Raw genomic sequence first — 24,248 nt, forward strand, 5'->3', positions numbered from 1 at the left:
CAGCAATAAACAGCACCACCAGCAATAAACATCACCACCATAAGAAGTACGTAGAAACTGTACTTCTTATGATTGAAGAAATAACAACTACAAGTTGTAGGAGTAATATCATTTTCCGACGAACACAAGGCTTAGACTTTTTTAAGCCCCCACCTATAGTAACAGGCTCATTAGTCAATAGTCCTTGATTTCTGCCTTGCATACAATCTACCTCAGTGTAACAAGGGCAATGTGAGTGTGTACTTCCAATGCAGAGCTTACTGAGCATATACATTCTATAAAGCGAAGAAAACATACAGAAACCTATATAAAATACATGCCGTCCATGAAACTTACCTGTAAGAGTTTCCACCTGGTGTTCAACTCTTCAAGGTGGCTGATATTATATGGAGACAGTTGGACATCCGTTGCATTGAACTGGTGTGCAAGATCATTCACTTGATTTATGTTATTTTTAATTGGTGCTATTTCCGCTCGGAAGGCCTACAAAAAGTAAAGTATAAATACATAGAAAATGTAAATCTAAACAGAAAAAAGCAACTTAAAACACTAGGCAAAGTGCAAAACCAACAGCAGAAAGTCTCTTTACAATGTTTTACAGATGATTACAGGAAAGCAGTTTGGCCTGGAGGTTATGCAGCCCTAGAAATTAGCTACTGTTATGTTTTAATTAAGGAATGTATTTTATTATAGTAAAGTATCCTAATTATATTCAGTCAAGATTGTTCCAACACATTATTTGCAATACACTGACTGCAGCACAATTACACAGAGATTTTTTTTATATAAACCGTATGTTTCCAACTCTTGTAAAACATATTCTAATTCACTTGCTGTTTATACCTAGATTATCTTCTAATCAAAGTAATCTCCCACCCTTTTAGTTCATCAAATGGTCTCTGTTTCTTTCTTTTTTTTTTATTATGAAACCTCCTCCTGAACTTCCAGACAGTTTGAAATAATAACTAAACCCATACTTACCTGGGCTTTGATAACATACATCCATAAAAAAATACATCTAAAGCAAAAGTAAATTAAAATGTCTAATGGAGAAAATAGGACATTACAATTCTACTTTTAAATTTAAATTTTATTGTTACTTCTTTAAATAAATATTTACTTCATGTCCTTTAATAAAATATCTCTGTACCAAGTAACGTTCCTTTATTATATATAAAACAAACAACTACTCATATTGAGGCATGATATAGTCTTGTCTCAATCTGTAACCATCAGTAAAGGATTTTATCATTAATTCCCATTTACTGCCAGTCATACCCGCCTAGGTGGTACTGACAACACACAATATAATGCTCATTATGCACTTGCTGTATTGTAAATGAATGTCAAATGATGCGGAAGTGAACTGCAATTAGAGCTTCAATTTGAAATGCAGCAATCAATAATTGTTGTACGTTGTAGAATACACACAAATTCCAAAAAAGCAATAACTTCTGACAAAATAATTACATTCAATGCTTGTTTGCACAGGGAACAAATATAATTAAATCTGTTTGTTTTTAAATTATCTTTACCATTTATTTCCTACATTTAAGTATATAAACAGAAAACGTTGGATATTGCTGTTGCAACAGGTCATAGCGCTTTTTTGAATATTCAAATAAAGGAAAATATAGCCTTAAACATAATTGATTGAAAAATACATGTCGATGTAAATGAAACAATGCTATTCTCTGCTAAATTGTACATGATGAGGTTTCAGAGGTAAGAAGTTTATACACGGTGCTGCCTTCCATTCTGCAGTTCATACTTCTACAAGTGTTGATTACCAAAGAAGGGAGCAGCAACTGCATGGAGTTGCAACCAAAATTCAGAACACTCTCTAAACTACTTTCTGTGCTGCTAAAAAATGAACACTGACGTTCCTTTGCTTCATGTAGTGGCAGACTTGCCCGTAGAAGAAAAGCATACATCTCTTCTGAATAGAGGATTAGGGGCAATAATATGATCACCACATAAATGGGTTTATAACATTGTTTAACACCCATGTTTTTCTGTTGTGAATGCTCCATTTAGGAAATGGATTCTTGCCACCCTTTTGTAGGCTACAGTAACTAGAGCAGCAATCCAGCAATGCCAAACAGGTGCTTCTTTGTAAGCATGCTATGTATTACAATGGGAATGTAGCTAAATAAACAAGACACTCAAAAACGTGTCTCAAACTGCAGAAGTAACTATCTAAAAAACAAAAGACCTTAAAACCATTCATTTTCCAAAGCTGAAATACAGGCAGTTCAAACAGGGCCGGTTCTCTGCCTTTTTGCGCCCCGGGTGGGTAATATGGGCATGGCTTCGTACAGGGGGCGTGGTCAGTTACGCCCCCTGTACAGTAGTAGCGCTGCTGAAATGCTGTACGGTGCGCGATGATGTCATCGCGCACCGCACAGCAAAGATCCTCTCCATGAAGGGAAACTAGACGCTACGCGTCTAGTTCCCTGACGCCCTTCACAGCGGGACGCAGCGGCAGCGGGACACAGCGTGGGGCACAGCACTGCAGTAGCGGATCTTGCCATGGTGCAGCGCCCTCCGGAAGGCGGCACTCTGGGCAAAAGTCCTGCTTGCCCGTGGCAAGATCCGCTACTGAGTTCAAACATCAGAGCTGGGCCTTAGCTGACATGGCTTGCAATCAATGAGGGTGCCTCCCTTAGTTTTTGCTGTGGAGCCTGATATCAGGACTCATGTCACCTCTCTGCTGTTTGCAAGCACATGTGACATAGGTGGGGTCTCAAAGTGTCTGCGTAGTATATTCATTCATCAGAAAAGCTCACTTCAGCAATTGCAGGCACCGTCATCCGAGAATGGTTCATGGTTCATTGTTCATCTATAAGGTAAGATCGACTCAACAGGCAAGGTACTTACCAAGACCCACTGGTTTAATGTTAACTTAATTGCAATTACATATGGTACACCTTAAAAAAGGATCTGCAGTTAATAACACTCAATAATGTTAATAGCAGGTATAATATTAGAATATACTCGTATTATACTCCAGGAGAGACTCAGCCTACTACAAGCTGTTACCCCCCCCCCCCCAAAGAATAAACAAATCACAGCAGTAATGTCTACACAAAGGTCATATAAAATGTAAATGTTTTATCGGCTATAATTTAAAAAGTTCAGTAAAAAGCATAGGAACATGAGCTGCACTGTTCACTATAATTACAGAATAGTGAACAGTGCAGCCAAATTCTCCATCCTCCACACTGGTGACTGATGCACACCTCTCCACCAGGTGTGGTACTGTATAATAGATAGACAGTGTCTAGTTAGAGAATAGACAATAGATAGACACCACATGATAGACAGTCAAAAAGTCGACAGGGTAAAAAGGTAGAAATGAATAAAGGTAGACAGTCAAAAAGGTCGACAGGGTCAAAAGCTAGACAGGGTCAAAAGGTCGACATGAAAATGGTCGACATAAAAAAATTGTAGACACAATTTTTTGCATTTTTGGGGGTTTGTGTCGATAGTTTTGTCATCTGGGACCCCCAATTATAGAAAGGAATCCCCTTCGCGGGGCTCGCTATGCTTGCCACAAGGTTTATAACCAACTCTATGCCGACATGGATATAGAAGGTTAATGTCAAATAAAAAAAAAACCTGTGTCTACCTTTTTTATGTTGATCATTTTCATGTTGACCTTTGACCCTGTCAACCTTTTGTACTGTATACCTTTTTCATGTCAATCTTTTGACTCTGTCGACCTAATGTCTGTCTAACATATGGTGTCTATCTATTGACTGTCTAACTAGACATAGTCTATCTATCATCCGGATACCCTTTCAAACATCCCACTTTTTCTAAGACAGGTCTTATTTTGGAGGAACCACGGACAGGACTTATTTTGGAGGACCAAAGGACAGGGCTTGCCGTACTGCAAACTGTGGTTTCAACTGTGTTCACTGCTCGTGTCATTACAAAAAATCCCTATTTTGCCGAAGCCACTCGGCCCAACATCTAGACCTCTGATGTTGAAAGATATTCTGAGGTACAGTACTAATGTAGTACGCCGGAAAGTATTCACAGCGCTTCACTTTTTCTACATTTTGTTATGTTACAGCCTTATTCCAAAATGGAATAAATTTATTTTTCCCCTCAAAATTCTACACACAATACCCCATAATGACAACATGAAAAAGTTTTTTTTAGATTTTTGAAAATGTTATTAAAAATAAAAAACTAAGAAATAACATGTACATAAGTATTCACAGCCTTTGCTCAATATTTTGTTGATGCACCTTTGGCAGCAATTACAGTCTTTTTGAATATAATGCCACAAGCTTTGCATACTTATCTTTGGGCAGTTTCGCCCATTCCTCTTTGCAGAACCTTTCAAGCTCGATCAGGTTGGATGGGAGGAGTCAGAGCACAGTCATTTTCAAATCTCTCCAGAGATGTTCAATTCTATTCAAGTCTGGGCTCTGTTTGGGCCACCCAAGAACATTCACAGAGTTGTCCTGAAGCCACTCCCTTGATATCTTGTGTGTGTGCTTAGGGTCTTTGTCCTGCTGAAAGATGAACTGTTGCCCCATTCTGAGGTCAAGAGTGCACTGGAGCAGGTTTTCTTCCAGGATGACACTGTACATTGCTGCATTCATCTTTCCCTCTATCCTAACTAGTCTCCCAGTTCCTGCCGCTGAAAAACATCCCCACGGCATGATGCTGCCACCACCATGCTTCACTGTAGGGATAGTATTGGCCTGGTGATGAGCGGTGCCTGGTTTCTTCCAAACATGACGCCTGGCATTCACGCCAAAGAGTTCATTCTTTGTCTCATCAGACCAAAGAATTTGGTTTCTCGTGGTCTGAGAGTCCTTCAGGTTCAATTTGGCAAACTCCAGGCGGGCTGCCATGTGCTTTTTTACTAAGGAATGGCTTCCATATGGCCACTCTACCATACAGGCCTGATTGGTGGATTGCTGCAGAGATGGTTGTCCTTCTGGAAGGTTCTCCTCTCTCCACAGAGGAATGCTGTAGCTCTGACAGTAGCTCTGATTTTTGCAAATTTATTAAAAATAAAAAACTAAGAAGTCACATGTGCATAAGTATTCACAAGTTTTGCCATGAAGCTCAAAATTGAGCTCAGGTGCATCCTGTTTCCACTGATCATCCTTGAGATGTTCCTACAGCTTAATTGGAGTCCACATGTGGTAGATTCAGTTGACTGGACATGATTTGGAAAGGCACACACCTGTCTATATAAGGTCCCACACTTGACAGTGCATGTCTGAGCACAAACCAGCATGAAGTCAAAGTAATTGTCTGTAGACCTCCAAGACAGGATTGTCTGGAAGCACAAATCTGGGGAAGGGTACAGAAAAATATCTGCTGCTTTGAAGGTCCCAATGAGCACAGTGGCCTCCATCATCCATAATACTGCCCAACCTGACCAATAACCCAGATTTCCCAAAGCTGACCAATAACTCATTAGCAATGTATGCTATATTACCAAACTGATACATTTACAAGGGATGACTATTTTGTATCCACAGCACTTTTAAGATCATTTCTTTGCTACCTTAGAAAAATGAAAGACTAGTGTTTTCTGCATTCTGCCAGTTTAGCCTGTTGAATGTAACTCTTTTTGCCTTGGTCCAGCTGTTCTGTACCATGTGACTGCTCTAAGCAAGGGGCCATGTTAGTTTTACTGAAATACATTGGTGGCTCCAGAGATGGGACTGCAGCACAGTCCAAAATTCAAATAGGGGAGCCACACTAGCTCCCCTATTTGAATTTTGAACTGCGCTACAGCCCCAGATCTATATCTGCTACTGCTGGAATTTTATATTGACAAACTGTGACGTTCTCTCTCAGCTCTGAAGGATAATATCTGTTTACCTGGTTAATATCTCACATGATCAAATCTGATTACTACTAATTGGTACAGTTATCTCTACTGCAGAGCCCTAATATTTATTCTGTATGTTATTATAAGAAAAACATTACTTAAAAAAACAGAAAACAAATGTAAAGTCACTTTTTATTTAAGCAAATGTATTAAATAGAACAAAAACAAAAATAATAAGGTAATCTTTTTAAGTAAAACAACATTTAAATAAATTTAAAAAATTGTTAAAAGAATTTACTTTTTTCCAGCCACATAAAAAGTTATATTGCTGGAAAGAGCAGGTATGAAGCGTATGAGGCACAGCTGAATCCAGAGCACACAATCTCTTTATCCCTTTGTGTCTCAGGAGCATCTTTTCATTTCAGATACACCATCATTCCAATTGGAGTGTGACAGAGTTTGTTCTTTATAAACAGTGTTTGTTCTTAGTATGAACAGGTATGCCAGAGGGAAACGTTTTCAGTGCTGTTACAGATTTACCAAGAGCTTCCGGCTTGTTTTAAACCTGGCTTGATTTTTTTTCTGGTTTTGAAGCTACCCTCAGTTACTCAACTTTATGATTTGTTTTTATTTGAAAGCAGAAACTAGAGCAAACATTGTGGCTTTATAAATACAATAAGGCCCCATGCCCACTCATTTGTCATGTGGTTCTAGCAGGGACGTGCGGTGGCAGGTCACTGGGTTCTAGGTGTACTTGCCAAATCCCCCTGAATGTCAAGGAGACTACACGAAATAGTAGTAATCTCCATGACTTCCTGAAGAGTCTAGCATTCTCTCTGATTGCACCTTACCCCCATTATGTAGCCTTTATGTACTAGGAAAAAGAAAAAAATTGAGAGATATATACATTCAAATGGGATCATCAGAGTAATTTCCCTGCCTGGGATGTTGTTAAATTACCGACTGTTGGGATCCCGGCGTTGAGGATACCGACACCAGAATCCTGACGCCCGGTAAAATGCCGGTGGTCGATATCTCGACCCAAGCCCGGAATTCCCACTCAGGTGGTGGTCGATACCACCACCCACCTGGGGGGGATATAATAGTGTGGCACCCAATGCATGGTGAGCGCAGTGAGCCAGCGAAGGGACTCGCTGCGATCACTGACGGCATTCTGCTGTCAGTCTCCTTATTGCTGGGATCCCGACAGCCAGCTAACCATACCGATCCCCTCTGCCTTGGTTATAAGGAACAATGGGGTAGATGTATTAACCTGGAGAAGGCATAAGGAAGTGATAAACCAGTGATAAGTGCAAGGTGATAAACGCACTAGCCAGTCAGCTCCTGTCAATTTGCATATTGGAGCTGATTGGCTGGTGCATTTATCACCTTGCACTTATCACTGGTTTATCACTTCCTTATGCCTTCTCCAGGTTAATACATCTGCCCTAATGATCCCTGTGGCTACATACATTTTCAAATAAGGTTTTTTGTAGTCCTATATATAGAACCATATGTGAGTAGAACAAAATACATGAACAAGCCCTGAAATGTACCAGTGTGTTTTTGTCAAAAAGTAAATCTTAACTGAGCAACAATGCTATAATGCACCAATGCTCAGGCGCAGCAGTAAATCATACTTGCCTACCTGACCCTCTCCATGAGGGAGAAAATGCTCTGTTCCTGGACTTTCCTGGTAATGTATGATTGCCATCACCTGTGGTGAGCTAGTTAATTGATAAGAAAGGTTTTCACCACCACAGGTGATGGCAATCATACATTACCAGGAAAGTCCAGGAACAGAGCATTTTCTCCCTCATGGAGAGGGTTAGGTAGACAAGTATGCAGTAAATGTTTACAAACTCCCAGTGATGCTTTTTTAAAAACAGGAAAGTTTGGTTCTAGGTAACATTTTTACTCTCATCCAGAAAGTCCCCAAGGCATCCCCAAGTTAATGGAGCAAACACCATGTAAAAAGCTGGAATTGTGAACAAATACAAAGCAGTAACTATCTTAAGGTACATGTTGGCCACTAACAGAGGTATATGTGCATGGTTTACACCACATATATAGAACATGTACAGCTTGCACCCATGTTTATTTTAGATGCACCAAATGCATTAAATATCAGTATGCCTTTTCTAAATAAGAGGAAGTGGGGATACATGCTTCATTGATATATATTGTCGGTGGGATAGACATGAAGAGTGTTTTTTCCTGTGACATTCCATACTTTATGAAAGGGCACATTAGGACTCAGAGCTTAATTCAGAGATGTATCAAAACCGAAGGCACTGGCGTATTTATAATGGGTGCAGTGTGTCCTGTGCACACGGGCTTCCAGGTCCAGGAGGGCCCACACAGCACACCCTGCACCCATGTTTTTCCAATACTTACTCTCCGAAGTCCAGCGTCGGCAGAAGCAGAGCTACAGAAATCACCAGGAAAATGGTGCAGAGCCATTTTTACGGTGTTTCATGCATGCACAGTATGGAAATCACTGTGAAAATGGCCACCGCTTCATTTTCCCAGAGACCTGCACATGAGCACTAGACTCTGAGGCAGTGCTAAGGTCACCTAGTGACCCTAGTGCCCAGAGCTATAGCGCTGCCAGCTAGTGAAGAAGGGGCCCATACGGAACCTGCACATGGGTCTTCTCCTTTCTAGATACGTCCCTGCCTGAAGGTTTGTGTACTTCTCCAATGATTGGATATGTGCTCATGAAAATTGACAGGCTGTTTGGGGGTAGACTGGGGGCAGTGGCAGTCTCCGTTCTGGAAAACAGGGATATTGTACCCCATTTTCTTTGAGTGCCGTGGCCAGGGTCTGTGTATTCCGATGCAGACTTCTTGGCCTCGGCTACGGAGCTGCAAGGGCTAATCTAAGTATACTCAGGGTTATTCAGATGGCAAAAGGTCTCACGGCATACTTGCCTACCTGACCCTCTCCATGAGGGAGAAAATGCTCTGTTCCTGTCCTTTCCTGGTAATGTATGATTGCCATCACCTGTGAAGAGCTAGGTAATTGATAAGAAAGGTGTTTCACCACAGGTGATGGCAATCATACATTACCAGGAAAGTCCAGGAACAGAGCATTTTCTCCCTCATGGAGAGGGTCAGGTAGGCAAGTATGTCTCATGGATGACCCGATGCTGCATCTTTCTCCAGCAGCGATGTGAACTGCGTCCCTCTCTGAATCAGGTCCTCACTGTGCACTGCTGAGGTTCCAGGGAGTGGACCTTGTTTATACTGATAATGGGATGCAATTCTTACATCCCAGTTGTAGGAAAGTACATTCTTAGAAACAATTGACTGATGCAACAAAAATCTTCACACACTCATAAGTCATACCTGTAATACATAAATTCCCACTGTCTACTTACAGTCATGATTTACTTAAGTCATAAACAAAGTAACATTGAGAAACATTATTACTGTTATCACCATGTGCATTTTCTAGAGAATCTGTTTTTACTCAAGATTATGCATAGACTGATTTCACAGGGGTAAGTTCCAGAATCAGTACGCCTTGAAAATGTTTTGGCAGACAAGAACTTGCATTTCCACGCATGAAAAAGCATAGCCTGTCTGCAAGGATTATAAATATTTAAAGTTATGATGTGACGTTGAATGTATGCCTGTTGTAGAGCTTGTTGTCTGTTTTCACACCTGAGAATATTAATGACAATGCAGATCCACATGTATTTTATCAGTTCTCTAGTCACAACTGAAGAGGCATAACTGGGGTTTAACAGGGCGTGCTCTTGCAGGCAATATTATTAGAGCTAGGTGATGAAACTTTGGGCTGTACATAGTTGGGTGCAGGGGTGGACTGGCCATCGGAACAGCAGGAAAGATCCCCGGTGGGCCGATGCGTGTGCGGGGTGAGTTTTGTTTGTTGACATGTAAGGGGTAGAACTGCTGCCATGGTTACACAATATATCTCTGGTGCTGCCCATGTAAGGCCATCTCTACAAATTTTTCCAGGCCACTTTCAGTTCCCAATCCGCCCCTGCCCAACTTTGAAAATAAATAAATGTTAATAAATGTATAGATGTTGCAAATTGTAATACCAAAAGCTATATTATACTTTCCCCCCCCCCCCACTATTTATGTGTTTTTTCCTGTGAGGTTCAATGTGTTTTATTTTTTTCCTGTGCAATGTTCTTCATCTGCGCTTGCATCTGTTGTTGTACCGCAATGGTGTATGTACAGAGTTGCAGTACAGAGTCAGACTTACTCACCAAGAAGTGTATTAGAAATGTGTTGGGAATTTCTGTGTGGGTACAGGGGGTTGGCTAATCAGATGCAGATGTACAGTAACATGGTGTGGGCATGGTGCTGATAGTGATTGCATATAGAAATGTTGAAATCTCTAGCATAGGGCTGGTGAAAGTTTCAATGGTGCGATCGAAGGTGTCGTCTAAAGATGCAAAAAGCATGATTGCAGCATCTGTAGACACTGAAAGTGGGCATATCAGTCCTTGCATATTTGGATGCACAGATGTACACTAGGGAACTGTATTGCAGCGTCAATAGCAAAATCACAGAAGTAACTGCAGCAAAAGAGCAAGGAACGCAGCAACTGCTTCCAACTCATAATCAGACCCTATAAGGGCAATCCCAACCCCTCAACAGATCCCACCCCTAAAGCAAACCCCACTTTGGGCTGCTTTCATAACTTTCCTGGTATGGTTTTCCATCCCAATCCGCCCCTGGTTGGGTTTAAGTGTATATACAAATTAACTCAGATCTCTCTGGACATGGTATAGACTGGTGAAAGTGTGATCAATGATGGTGACTAGTAGCAAGCCAACCATATGGATAGTGGGCCAGGGCAACTCTGTATATGTGCAAATTTACACTTTTTTTCCACGCACACAGAGGTTAATTCCAAGTTGATCGCAGCAGGAAAATTTTTAGCAGTTGGGCAAAACCATGAGCACTGCAGGGGGGGGGCAGATATAACATTTGCAGAGAGCGTTAGATTTGGGTGGGTTATTTTGTTTCTGTGCAGGGTAAATACTGTCTGCTTTATTTTTACACTGCAATTTAGATTGCAAATTGAACACACCACACCCAAATCTATCTCTCTCTGCACATGTTATATCTGCCTCCCCTGCAGTGCACATGGTTTTGCCCAACTGCTAACAAAGTTCCTGCTGCGATCAACTCAGAATTACCCCCACAATGTGGGAACACATGCACTCAAATTTCTGTCCATCAGTCCCTAAGTCTGCTGCAGAAAGGTCATTTTCCAAAGATAAAATACTGTATATACTGTTTTCACAATTCTATCAAACATGGGCGGTAACTGTGGTTGCCGTAGTGGTTACCATTACTGTCTTATAGCACTGAGGTCTTGTGTTTGTTTTCTATCAAGGTCCTATAGGAGTTTATATTTCTTGCATTTGTGTGTGTTTCATCCCACACTACAAAAATATACAGATGTGCCCTCCCACATCTTTGCTAAAAACTGCAGCATGGCGGCAATGCCATGCCACTAGCAGTCCTTTGTTGTGCTATAATTCATAAGCACACACCCGCGAATGCAGCTGCTAAAACATCACAGAACTACGGGTAGTGGGAGCATATCTGACCCCTACATGTTCCACACATTGCGGCCGAGTCCACCCATGCAATGTATAGCAGTGGGAGCATCTTACTCCCCGCTGCCTGTGAACACCGAGCGCTAGAAGTATGAAAACACCACGCAGTGATGGGAATCTTTGCATCACAGGCAAAGATGGAAGAGGACACATCTGTACTTGTAAGTTAATTGGAATCTGGCAAAAAAATAAAACTAGTCTGTACAGTATGTGTCTGCCCATGTTGTATGAAATATAAATTGTTAGCTCGACTGGGGTAGGGAGTGATATGAGTGACCAGTACATAACTTTTAGTAAATAAATAAAATAATAATAACTATGTAGGATTATTAGCATCATGCCACTGGTCCTTAAACACCCACTGACACCCAACCATTTTACCACCCTGTAGTGGCAGTCTATATCAAATTCCATCAGTTCTATTATATGAAGAGAATCTCAGGGATCAGTGTCACATTTATGAAAACTCTGTTACTCATGGGGTCATGGGTTATGCGAGCAGCTCTGGAGAAATCCACTCTGAAGAATGTCAAAGAGGTTCAAAAATGTGTTGCAATCTCCCATTTCTACGGGTAATTCTAAGGAACCTTATTAATATTATTGCTCGTTTTACCCAGCTAACAAAGAAGGAAGCATCCTTAGTTTTTCTGCAGAGAAAGAGACAGCCTTTCCATTTTATAATTTAAGTTTCCAAATCTAGAACTTCTTTTTATTATTACAAAAGATACCTCAAATTAATACATCCATGTATTTGCTATTCTCCTTTAATGACCTCTGTAAGGAAGTACTATGAAATAGGACAAGTAGCTATTAGCCATCCTAGCAATGTTCTTTTAGGCCAAAAGGTTGCACGGAGGTCGCTGGATGACTAAGCTAAATGACCCAAGTGTGTGGCACAAACACCTGGCCCTTCTAGGAGTGGCACTGCAGTGTCAGACAGGATGGTACTTTTAAAAACTAGGCTCCTAAGAGCACATAATGCAAAGAAGAAAAAGAGGTGCAATGAGGTAGCTGGATGACTGAGCTAAGTGACCCAAGTGGGTGGCACACACACCTGGCCCATCTAGGAGTGACACTGCAGTGTCAGACAGGATGGCACTTTTAAAAACTAGGCCCCCACAAAAAAAGAAGCAATTAATTCCCCCACTAAAAAAGAAGCAATTCATCTCTCCTTTCACAAACTGGCTCTACAGAGGCAAGATGTTGTCCTCATCCTCATCCTCCAATTCCTCACCCCTTTTAGTGTGTACATCCTCCTCCTCCTCAAAGAGTATTAATTCGTCCCCACTGGAATCCACCATCACAGGTCCCTGTGTACATTCTGGAGGCAATTACTGGTAAAGGTCTTCCTGGAGGTATTTATAATTCATTTTGATGAACATCATCTTCTCAACATTTTCTGGAATAACTTCCTACGTTGATCGCTCTCAAGGTTACCGGCTGCACTAAACACTCTTTCGGAGTACACACTGGAGGGGGAAGGGGGGGCAACTTAGGTAAAAAAAAAAGCCAGTTTGTGCAAAGGCCTCCAAATTGCCTCTTATTTTCTTCTAGTATACATACAGACTGTCTGAAATGCCTACTTGGATGCTGTCACCCAAATAATCCTCCACCATTCTTTCAATGGTGACAGAATCATATGCAGTGACAGTAGACATGTCAGTAATCGTTGTCAGGTCCTTCAGTCTAAACCAGATGTCAACACTTGCTCCTGACTGCCCTGCATCACCGCCAGCAGGTGGGCTCGAAAATGTTATCCTTTTCCTCGGAGCCCCAGTTGCGGTAGAAAATGAAGGAGGAGCTGTTGACTGTTCATATTCCGCTTTAGATGACAATTGTCTCACCAGCAGGTCTTTGAACCTCTACAGACTTGTGTCTGCTGGAAAGAGAGATACTGTACAACATAGGCTTTAAACCTAGGATTGAGCATGGTGCTCTGATTTCAGCAGACTGACCACCCTTGAATCCTGGCAAAGCAAATAAAGAGCTCCATCCACAAGTCCCACATACTTAGCAGAATCGCTCTGTATTAGCTCTGCCTTCAATTTCTCCAGCTGCTTCTGTAAAAGCCTGATGAGGGAAATTACCTGACTCAAGCTGGCAGTGTCTGAACTGAGTTCACGTGTGGCAAGTTCTAAGGGTTGGAGAACATTGCACAACATGGAAATCATTCTCCACTGTGCTTGAGTCAGGTGCATTCCCCCTCCTTTGCCTATATCGTAGGTGGATGTATAGGCTTGAATGGACTTTTGCTACTCCTCCATCCTCTGAAGCATATAGAGTGTTGAATTCCAGCTCGTTTCCACCTCTTGCTTCAGGTGATGGCAGGGCAGGTTCAGGAGTGTTTGCTGGCACTCCAGTCTTCGGCACGCAGTGGCTGAATGTCGAAAGTGGCCGACAATTTTTCGGGCCACTGACAGCGTCTTCTGCATGCTCATGTCATTTTTCAACAAATTCTGCACCACCTAATTAATTGTATGTGCAAAACATGGGACATGCTGGAATTTGTCCAGATGTAATGCATGCACAATATTGGTGGCGTTGTCCGATATCACATATCCTTAGGGGTTCCGGTATGAATGGTCGACCATGTTATGGTCGACAGTCATAAGGTCGATCACTATTGGTCGACATTGGCATGGTCAACATGGACAAATGGTTGACACATGAAAATGGTCGACACATGAAAAGGTCGACTTTTTTACTTTTTTTTAAACTTTTTTTGGTGTCGTTTTCTGCGTAAAGAGATGGGGAACACCAATTAGTACACTGCATCCCCTAGCATGGCTCACTTTGCTCGCCATGATTTGGGCAAGGTGCCTCGCTCCACTACCGCTGCGCTCGGCACAGATTACCGTTACCAATCGAAGTCCACGTGGATCAAAAAGTATGGAAAAGTTCCAAAAAAGGAAAAAAATTAAAAAATTCATGTCGACACATGTGTCATCCATTTTCGTGTGTCGACCATGTGTCCATGTCAACCATGTTAATGTCGATCAATAGTGGTCGACCTAATGACTGTCGACCATAACATGGTCAACCATCCAAACGAATACCATCCCCAGGTGAGTCTAAGTGGGGTAAGCCATAGGGGGTAATTCTGAGTTGATAGCAGCAGCAATTTTGTTAGCAGTTGGGCAAAACCATGTGCACTGCAGGGGGGGCAGATGTAACATGTGCAGAGAGAGTTAGATTTGGGTGGGGTGTGTTCAAACTGAAATCTAAATTACAGTGTAAAAATAAAGCAGCCAGTATTTACCCTGCACAGAAACAATATAACCCACCCAAATCTAACTCTCTCTGCAAATGTTATATCTGCCCCCCCTGCAGTGCACATGGTTTTGCCCAATTGCTAACAAACTTGCTGTTGCGATCAACTCAGAATTACCCCATTTGTGCGATGATGTCCCTCAGTTTCCATAAGAGTTTGCCAGCGGTGTGCCTCTTACGGAAACCGGTGATACATAGCGTAGCCTGCCTAGGAATGAGCTGGCATTTGTGAGATGCTGCTACTGGCGCTGCTGCTGTTGTTGCTGCGGGAGGCAATACATCTACACATTGGGCTGTCACAGTCATGTGGTCCTTAGTTTGCCCTGCTCCACTTGTCCATATGTCCATGGTTAAGTGGATACTGGGTACAAGCGCATTTTTCAGGACACTGAGGACACTTTTCTTAATGTCCCTGTACAGTCCGGGAATCGCTTTCCTAGTGAAGTGGAATCTAGATGGGATTTGGTACCGGGGACACACTACCTCCACCAATTGTCTAAATCCCACTGCACTAATGGCGGATACCGGACACACGTCTAACACCAACAAAGCTGTCAAGGTCTCAGTTATCTGCTTTGCAACAGGATGACTGCTGTCATATTTCATCTTCCTCGCAAAGGACTATTGGACAGTAAATTGCTTAGTTAAAGTAATACAAATGGTCTTCTGACTTCCCCTCTGGGATGACGATCGACTCCCAGCAGCAACAACAGCAGCAGCAGCAGCAGTAGGTGTTACACTCAAGGATCCTCCGGAGGAATCCCGGTTAGGAGAGGACTCGTCAGTCATGCCAGTGACATGGCCTGCAGGACTACTGACGTTCCTGACTGAGGAGGAAAATGACATTGAGAGAGTTGGTGGTGTGGCTTACAGGAGCTTGGGTACAAGAGGAAGAAGGGATTTAGGTGTCAGTGGACTGCTTACGCTCTTACCCAAAGTTTCACAACTTGACACTGACTTCTGATGAATGTGCTGCAGGTGACGTATAAGGGAGGATGTTCCTAGGTGGTTAATGTCCTTACCCCTACTTATTACAGATTGACAAAGGCAACACACGGCTTGACACCAGTTCTCCGGATTTGTGGAAAAATAATTCTACACTGAAGAGGTGGCTTTTTTGGTATTTTGCCCAGGCACGACAATGGGCTTATTCATCCCACGGACATCAACTCTCTCCCCGGTGCCTTATATAAACAAACCAAATCACCATCAGAATCCTCATCGTCAACTTCCTCCTAAGCACCAGCAACACCCATATCCTCATTCTGGTGTACTTCAACAGTGACATCTTCAATTTGAATATCAGAAACTGGACTGTTGGTGCTCCTTCCAGCACTTGCAGAGGGCGTGCAAATGGTGGAAGGAGCAACCTCTTCCCGTCCATTGTTGGGAAGTTCCGGCATTGCAACCGCCGACACACTTGGACTTTCCTTGGGGATTTGTGATACCATCTTAGAATGCACAGTTCTTTGCTGTGCTTTTGCCAGCGTAACTCTTATCATTTTTCTAGCAGTAGGATGAGGGCTTCCATCATCATGTGAAGCTGAACCACTAGACATGAACATAGGCCAGGGCCTTAGCCGTTCCTTGCAACTCCGTGTCGTAAATGGCACATTGGCAGGTTTACGTTTTTCCTCAGACGATTACAATTTCTTTTTTTGGGTAATTTTACTGAACTTTGGCTTTTTGGATTTTACACGCCCTATACTATGACATTGGGCATCAGCCTTGGCAGACGACGTTGATGGCATTTCATTGTCTATGTCATGACTAGTGGCAGCAGCTTCAGCATTAGGAGGAAGAGGTTCTTGATCTTTTCCTATTTTATACTCCAAGTTTTTGTTCTACATTATTTTTCTGAAGTTATATAACAATATGCGGCACAGGAGAGCATACCCCTACACCACCAGGGCAAACCCTGTAAAAATGATTTGGATTAAAAATTAATAACCCCTTTGTTTGGAGTAAATAATATACAGCACAGGACAGCACCACTGGACTTATGTGGCAGTATCACTGGACTTATACGGCAGTACCACTGAACTATGAAAAAGAGAAAAAAATTTCCAGCGCTTCACTTTGTATAAACCTAATAAAAACTTTTATAGACAGATCTTTATAAATATATTCTGTTTATTGTTAACACAAATTATAAGCACTTTGACGGATAAAAATAGTATTTATAAAATGTTTTACCACTGAACTGGATTTATACGGCAGTACCCCTGGACTGGACGTATAAGGCAGTTTCCCTGGACTTATACTGCAGCACCACTGGACTTACATGGCAGTATCACTGGACTGGAATTATACAGCAGCACCCCTGGTCTTATACAGCTTTACCCCTGGACTTATACGGCAGGACCACTGGACTTATACGGCAGTACCACTGGACTTATATGGCAGTACCCCTGGACTTATACGGCAGTATCACTGGACTGATACGGCAGTACCTCTGGACTGATATGGCAGTACCCCTGGACTGGACTTATACAGCAGCACCACTGGACTTATATGGCAGTACCCCTTGAGTTATATAAAAATTTGCGGCACAGGAGAGCGTACCCCTACACCACCAGGGCAAACCGTGTAAAAATTATTTGGATTAAATATTAATAACCCTTTTATTTGGAGTAAATTATATACAGCACAGGACAGCACCACTGGACTTATACGGCAGTTCCCTTGGACTTATATGGCAGTACTCCTGGACTGATACGGCTGTACCCCTGGACTTATACAGCGGTACCCCTGGACTTATATGGCGGTACCCCTGGACTGGACTTATACAGCAGGACCACTGGACTTATATGGCAGTACCCCTGGACTTATACGTCAGTAACCCTGAACTTATACGGCGGTACCACTGGACTTATATGATGGTACCACTGGACTGGACTTACACAGCAGTACCACTGGACTTATATGGCAGTACCCCTGGACTGGACTTATTCAGCAGTACCCCTGGACTTGACTTATTCGGCAGTACCCCTGGACTTATACAACAGCACCAATGGACTTATACAGCAGTACCACTGGACTGGACTTATATGAGAGAACCCCTGGACTTTTACAGCAGCACCACTGGACTTATATGGCAGTACCACTGGACTGGACTTACACAGCAGTACCACTACACTTATACGGCAGTACCCCTGGACTTATATGGTAGTACCCCTGGACTTATACGGCAGTACCACTGGACTTATACAGCAGTACCACTGGACATATGGAAGCACAGGACACCACCACTGGACTTATGGCAGCACAGGACACCACCACTGGACTGATGAAGCACAAGACAGCACCACTGCACTGGACTGGACTTATAGCAGCACAGACCACCACCACTGTGACTGGACTGATGCAGCACAAGACACCACCACTGGACTGATGCAGCACAAGACAACACTGGAATGACACAAAAGAGCAGCTCACCACCCTACGCGCCACACCACTTTCTCACACAGACACTGAGGAAACATGTCCTTCTTTCCTACACTTTCCAGGACTGGAGTGAAAATGGCAGCGACGCGCGGCTCCTTATATGGAATCCAAAACCCGCGATAATCTGACAGTGGGATGATGATGTTTTGCCTTGTTCTGGTTTTTGAGTCTGGCGGGAACACCCGAGCCGGACTCGGATCCGGGTTCAGGATGTGTTGTTCGGGGGGTTCGGCTCTCAGGGAACCGAAGCCGCTCATCTCTACTACAAATATATACAGAGATGATATTCTTCCCAAATATGTATTCTAATAGGGTTGCTTAACTGGCAGTTATGATATTAAGAAGACCTATAAGACAGATTCAGTGATACTTGATTTTCCTTCTGAACTATTGTTAGCTTTGTTTTTATGGTCCAGCAGCAGCACAATTAAAATTTAAACCATGACTCTGAATTGGCAGCACACAGGAGTATCTATTCCAGAGGCTCAGGAACTGCTATGATGTATTTATTCTGCTGACTGAAATTCCATAAGGATGTTAAGAATTATGTGTCCTCTTGATGTAGTGTACCTGTGCCCGGTTAAAAACCTCTTGAAGTTCACCTTAAAAGGCTGCACAATTTAAATATGGTGTATTATTCTGCTTACAAAACAAAACAATATCAATCTCCTAGGAGATGGGTGCGACATATCAGTCCTTCTGTTGTTTGGCAAGATTACAAGGGACCAAGCAGTTTATTAAACATCCAAAGCTATACCAAGTAGGTTATTTCATTACCAAAGATATCAATCAAGGACAGGTTCTAGTCTACTCTCCCACTGGTGGAGTAGAGTAATTGACTTTCATCTCATGTGTGATAATAATTCTTCTCATGTTGAGCTGTATGTGCATTCCCAGTTAATGCACGATTGTTTGATTGAGCTAATACAAGACTAATTTATCATCATTGTTCTTTTGTCCATCACATAAACCTGCTGCTGTGCTGGCCTTCCTGTACCTACATGCTATTTACAACCATACACAATGGAACTTATGGTAACATTGCATTGATTTTAGTATTACAATGTTGTATGTGCATTCTATATGCTAAATGTTATAGGTTTTAGCGGTACACTTAGTTGTTAAAAAAAGTTAATTTTGATCATATGTATTATATTGTATTAGCTTTGCTTTTTCAATTAATTAGTGTGACTTTTTTCATTAAAGCATTAGAAATCATTGACCCACATGAAAAATATATGTAAACCACTATGTCCATGGCATTGCCAAATTAATGTAGGTCAAGGTAAAACTGGCCAAAAATGGAGCACGGACCTCAGGGCCAGATTAATAATATGACAGATGAAGTTTCAAATCCAGGCCTTCACATAAAAACAGACTCATCATCATAAGTATTAAAATAGTATTTTTAGTTTTATCACAAAATAATGTAAGTTTTCTACTTTTAGGGAGTCAGTGGGGCTATACACATGCATGTGGCTCTGGCCACACCCACATATCACTGGTCACAGCTTATCCCTTTCTTAGTAAAGGAGCTTTACAATTTTCATCACCAGGCCCATGTGGCCCTTAATGTGGCCCTTATGGACCTGCAAAACATAGGTGTGTCCTATTTGAAGTCCGTTTCTAAGGCCCATTTATATAGAGCAAAAAAAAAATAAAAAATACTGACCTGCAGTATTTTTTGTGCAAATGCTCCATTACTTCAAACTCAATGGGGGAATATAATAGAGTGTGAGAATCAGGATGTGAGAGATTTTGTGAGAGTTTTCCTGTTTTTTCAAATTGGCAATCATTTAGATGACAAAATCAAGCTGATGTTACCATGTAAATGACTGCCACTTTTAAAAGAACTCTCATGAAATCTTGAAATCTCATACTGATTCTCACACCCTATTACATTCCCCCCAATGTCACTGGAGTGTACAAACCTCCTCAAACTCACAGAAATATTAACACTATTAATTTTCAACAACTATCCACAACTCTGCAACAACTATTTCACCAATTTCTACATCCACCTCTCCAGATGCGCCTGTATCACACCTGAACCAGACTCTAGAATAGCACTCAATGAATTGGCTCCAGCTACCCATCACACTTCATGTAGACTTAAATGTCAGCCTTGGCACTCTAAAAGACACCTACAAAAATGTTCACACAAAGTAGAATGCCAGTGGCATAAATCTCGTAGTTCAAGTGACTTCCTCACATATAAGACCATTTACCACTCTTATGGTAATGCTCTAGATACTGCCAAACAAAGATATTTCCAATCTCTCATCCTTCCTATTAACCCTTCTTCTCCACAGGAGGTTTCTGTCCTCCCTGCGCTCACCTCTCATCTCTGCTCAAGCCTTTAACCCCAAGTGACTTTTTAATACATTTAAATCATTTTTATCCGTCCCTCACCTAACCCACCAGCTACTATCAGTGCACAAGAACTTGCTTCCTATTTCATGGACAAGATTGATAAAATCCAAAATTAAATGGTATGTTTTTCCACAGCCAGTGACCTGCTCAATTCCCTTCATGAACCCTTTGAAGCCTTCTCTTCATTTGATCCCACAAATGAAGATGAAGTATCTACACTCTTCTCATTTGCCTACTCTACTACCTCTCCTCTTGATCCTATACCCTCACAAATAAGTAAAGCTCTGTCTCCTGTGCTCATCCCAACCGTAACTATAATCTGTAATCTCTCTCTATCTACTGGTATCTTTTCATCCCTGTTTAAACATGCAGTGATTGTTCTGACCCTAACTCTCTCTTAAATCACCATCCAATTTCTCAGTTCCCATGCCCCTCCAAGCTACTTGAGAGACATGCCTAAACTCGCCTCACTCACTTTCTTAACTCACAGACGTTGTTGGACACTCTTCAGTCAGGCTTTCATGCCCAACACTCCACAGTGACAGCACTGACTAAGGTAGTTAATGATCTGGTCACTGCTAAATCTAAAGGGCCATTACTCGCTTCTTATTCTCCCTGATCTGCTGCTTTTGATACTGTTGACCAATCTCTTTTCATACAAACACTACAACCCCTAGGTCTCCAGGGCACAGCCCTTTCTTGGTTCTCAACCTGCCTATCTAACCTCTCTTTCAATGTTTTTTATTCTGAAATTCACCTTCTCTTCACTACATTTATCAGTTGGAGTACCACAAGGCTCAGTATTAGGTCCTCTGCTTTTATCAATCTATACCACATCTCTTGGCAAACTAATCAGCTTTTTCGGATTTTAGTTTCACTTTTATACAAATGATACTCAAATCTACCTATCCTCCCTGGATTTGTCACAATCTGTATTGGGCCGTGTCACTGAATGCCTTTCTGCCATTTCATCTTGGATGTAAATTGGCCACCTCAAACTTAATATTTCCAAAATAGAATTAATTATACTTCCACCTGCCAATAATAGTTACCAACCTGATATCTCTGTCATTGTTTATAACTCAACAATCAACCCTACTCAACAAGCTCGCTTCTTCAATGTGATTCTTGACTCTGAACGGTCCTTTGTTCCCCACAGTCAATCTGTCTCAAAATCATGTTACATATATCTTTGAAACATACAAAATACAAACATACCTTACACAAGTCACTGCAAAAACTCTAATTCATGCACTTATTATCTCCCACATTGATTATTGCAGTAGTCTCCTTACTGGTCTTCTCACCACTACAATACAGTTTGAATGCAGCAGTGAGGCTGATTTTCCTTGACGTTCATCATCTGCGGATCCACTCTATCAGTCCCTCCCACTGGTTACCAATATTCTACCGTATTCAATATAAAATACTTATACTTACATACAAGGCTATTAACCAAACTTCACCAACGTACATCTCTTCGCTCATCTCAAAATATCTCCCTAACCAACCTCTATGGACTACACAAGATCTGCGTCTCTCATCCACACACATTACTTGCTCCCATTTAAAATTACAGGACTTTTTTCCGGGCTGCACCAACTCTATAGAATGCTCTTCTATGCACAATAAGACTCAACCTCTAGCCTCCAAACTTTCAAGTGTTCCCTGAAAACTCACCTTTTCAAACAAGCGTATCAAATTCCGGACCCACCGACAATGCCTTCCTATATATTTTGTCTTTCTTCACTTTCACATCCTCCTGCTACTTGGCCAACATTCCTGAGTGACCATATCATGCAGACCATTAAGAACCTTTGCAATCTGATTGACCATTATGCAAGATAGTGTCACAATCCTGACTGAATTTCTTATGTTCTGTGACTTACCTCAGCATATTCTGCAAACAGGCATCTGCTTCACATATTAATTGCAGTCTTGATTACTTGCTTATTAGCACCAGAGTAGGAATTCCTCTGTGTGAGTAATTGCCAAGATCCAGTGTTCAGCAACCGGGCTCTCTGTTCATCAAATCCAACTGGCAGTAAAGTCTGTACATGCTGTTCCTGCATAGCTCTCTCAGCATAATGTCTGCTTCCCAGTGTTTGGGCCTACTAGGCCTCAATCCACATCAAAGCCTAAGCCTGGAGTACTGTTGTGACAAGCCCTGATCACTTGACTGCAACACAGCCAATCATGTGACTGTCTGAGCATTCTGCTGTCCAGCTGATTGTCCCAGCCAATCCCTGCACACTGGCTGCCATAAGAATGCTGGGTAAGGACTGCCTAATCACCAGTGCTATGATTGTCATACCCTGTATGGTTGTTTGCTCTCAGCTGCTTCCAGGTTACCTTGCTCCAGGAGATTCAATTCTGCCCTGAGACCTGAGTTCCATCCTGTTTGCAGCTCTGCCTGGCTCATCGCTGTTCCACCATCTATCTCTGGCTCCATCGGTGTTCCGCCACCAATCTCCAGCTCCATTGGTGTTCCACCATCGATCTCTAGTAACATTGGTGCTCCTCCACCAAATCCAGTACCATTGGTATCCTTCCCATCTCCAGCAGTCAGTAACCTTATGCTTATTTGTATCAGGACTTCATCAGTGGTTTACACTGCAACTGTGTCTGCTATTGTGTACTCATTTATATTGGGACTTCATCAGTTGTTCACACTGCATCCGTTATTACATCTTGCCATCGATGTTACATCTGCTACCGCATTGCCTATGCCTATGTTACTGCACTATCTGTGATACCGATTATTGAGTCTATTACCATCTGCCGCTATCTGTGTCATCTTGCGTGCTGAATAAAAAGACTTATTTTACTTTACATTCTCCTCCATTCTGGTCACGCCTTCGGGCCTACGCTCAAGTATACCACATCCTGGATTATGTATAAGAACTTTATTAAAGCACCCAGATTCATATTCCCCTACGCCTGAGATCTCCACTGGTCAGAGTCAGACCTCATGCATGACAGGTAGCACCTATCCTTATGCATCAATGCTTATTTCCCTATAGATTGTAAGCTTGCAAGCATGGCCCTCCTTCCTCTGTCTGTCTGTAATTACCCAGTTTTGTTCTATTACTGTTGTTCCAATTGTAAAGTGCAATGGAATATGCTGCGCTATATAAGAGACTGTTGAGAAATAAATTAATAAATAAATAATTTGTTCATTTCCTGCATTTCAAAGCACGTTGCTACTTTCATTCATTGGAGATGCCCTTGTAAAGGGGACGAGCCAAAAATCAACTTTAAATATGCACTCTGAAAAGTGTAATCGTCTACTACTATAATAAGATCACAAAAAGAATGCTCAGTATTGTCAGTTATTCATGAAACTGAGGTGACATCACAACTTTCTTTATGTGTCCATTTTGTGTTTTTAAGGTTTCCATTATTGGTTTAAGAACGTCTTGAAATACAGTTTTCAGTTAAAGTGAAGTGAAACTGTAATGTGCGAGATACATACCTTTAGAAGTATAGGCCAAGTCCCAATACCAATCCATAAGTGGGGAGAAAAAAACGGAATAGTGGCTAAATGTAAACCACTCTGATTTAAATAATCTTGATTAGCAAAACAAAAATCTTTTGTTTTTGCATACAGGTGAAAGAGTAGGTGCACTCGAGTCCCTAAGCTTCTACCCACCAGGACAGCACCCCAGAAACTGGAATATTGTTCCACATGTGCATAAGTTTTTAGTTAATATGGGTGCATTCACACAGAAGAAGCTGTGG

At 41.9% G+C, this 24,248-nt stretch overlaps 1 protein-coding gene across 12 annotated transcripts in view; it reads right to left on the reverse strand.

Moving 5' to 3' along the window:
• Positions 1 to 24,248, reverse strand: part of DMD (dystrophin) — a 3,641,189-nt gene that overhangs the window by 827,802 nt on the left and 2,789,139 nt on the right. For all 12 annotated transcript variants that reach the window (XR_010221499.1, XM_063953479.1, XM_063953476.1 and 9 more), the window contains one exon: positions 337 to 483. Coding sequence is in view for 11 of the 12 variants with exons in the window: in XM_063953479.1 (XP_063809549.1) it covers positions 337 to 483 (147 nt within the window). In the remaining variant the exon portion in view is untranslated. The remainder of the gene's footprint in view (positions 1 to 336; positions 484 to 24,248) is intronic.

This window comes from Pseudophryne corroboree, chromosome 2 (genome assembly GCF_028390025.1).
Source record: "Pseudophryne corroboree isolate aPseCor3 chromosome 2, aPseCor3.hap2, whole genome shotgun sequence".
NCBI classification, from domain to species: domain Eukaryota; kingdom Metazoa; phylum Chordata; class Amphibia; order Anura; family Myobatrachidae; genus Pseudophryne; species Pseudophryne corroboree.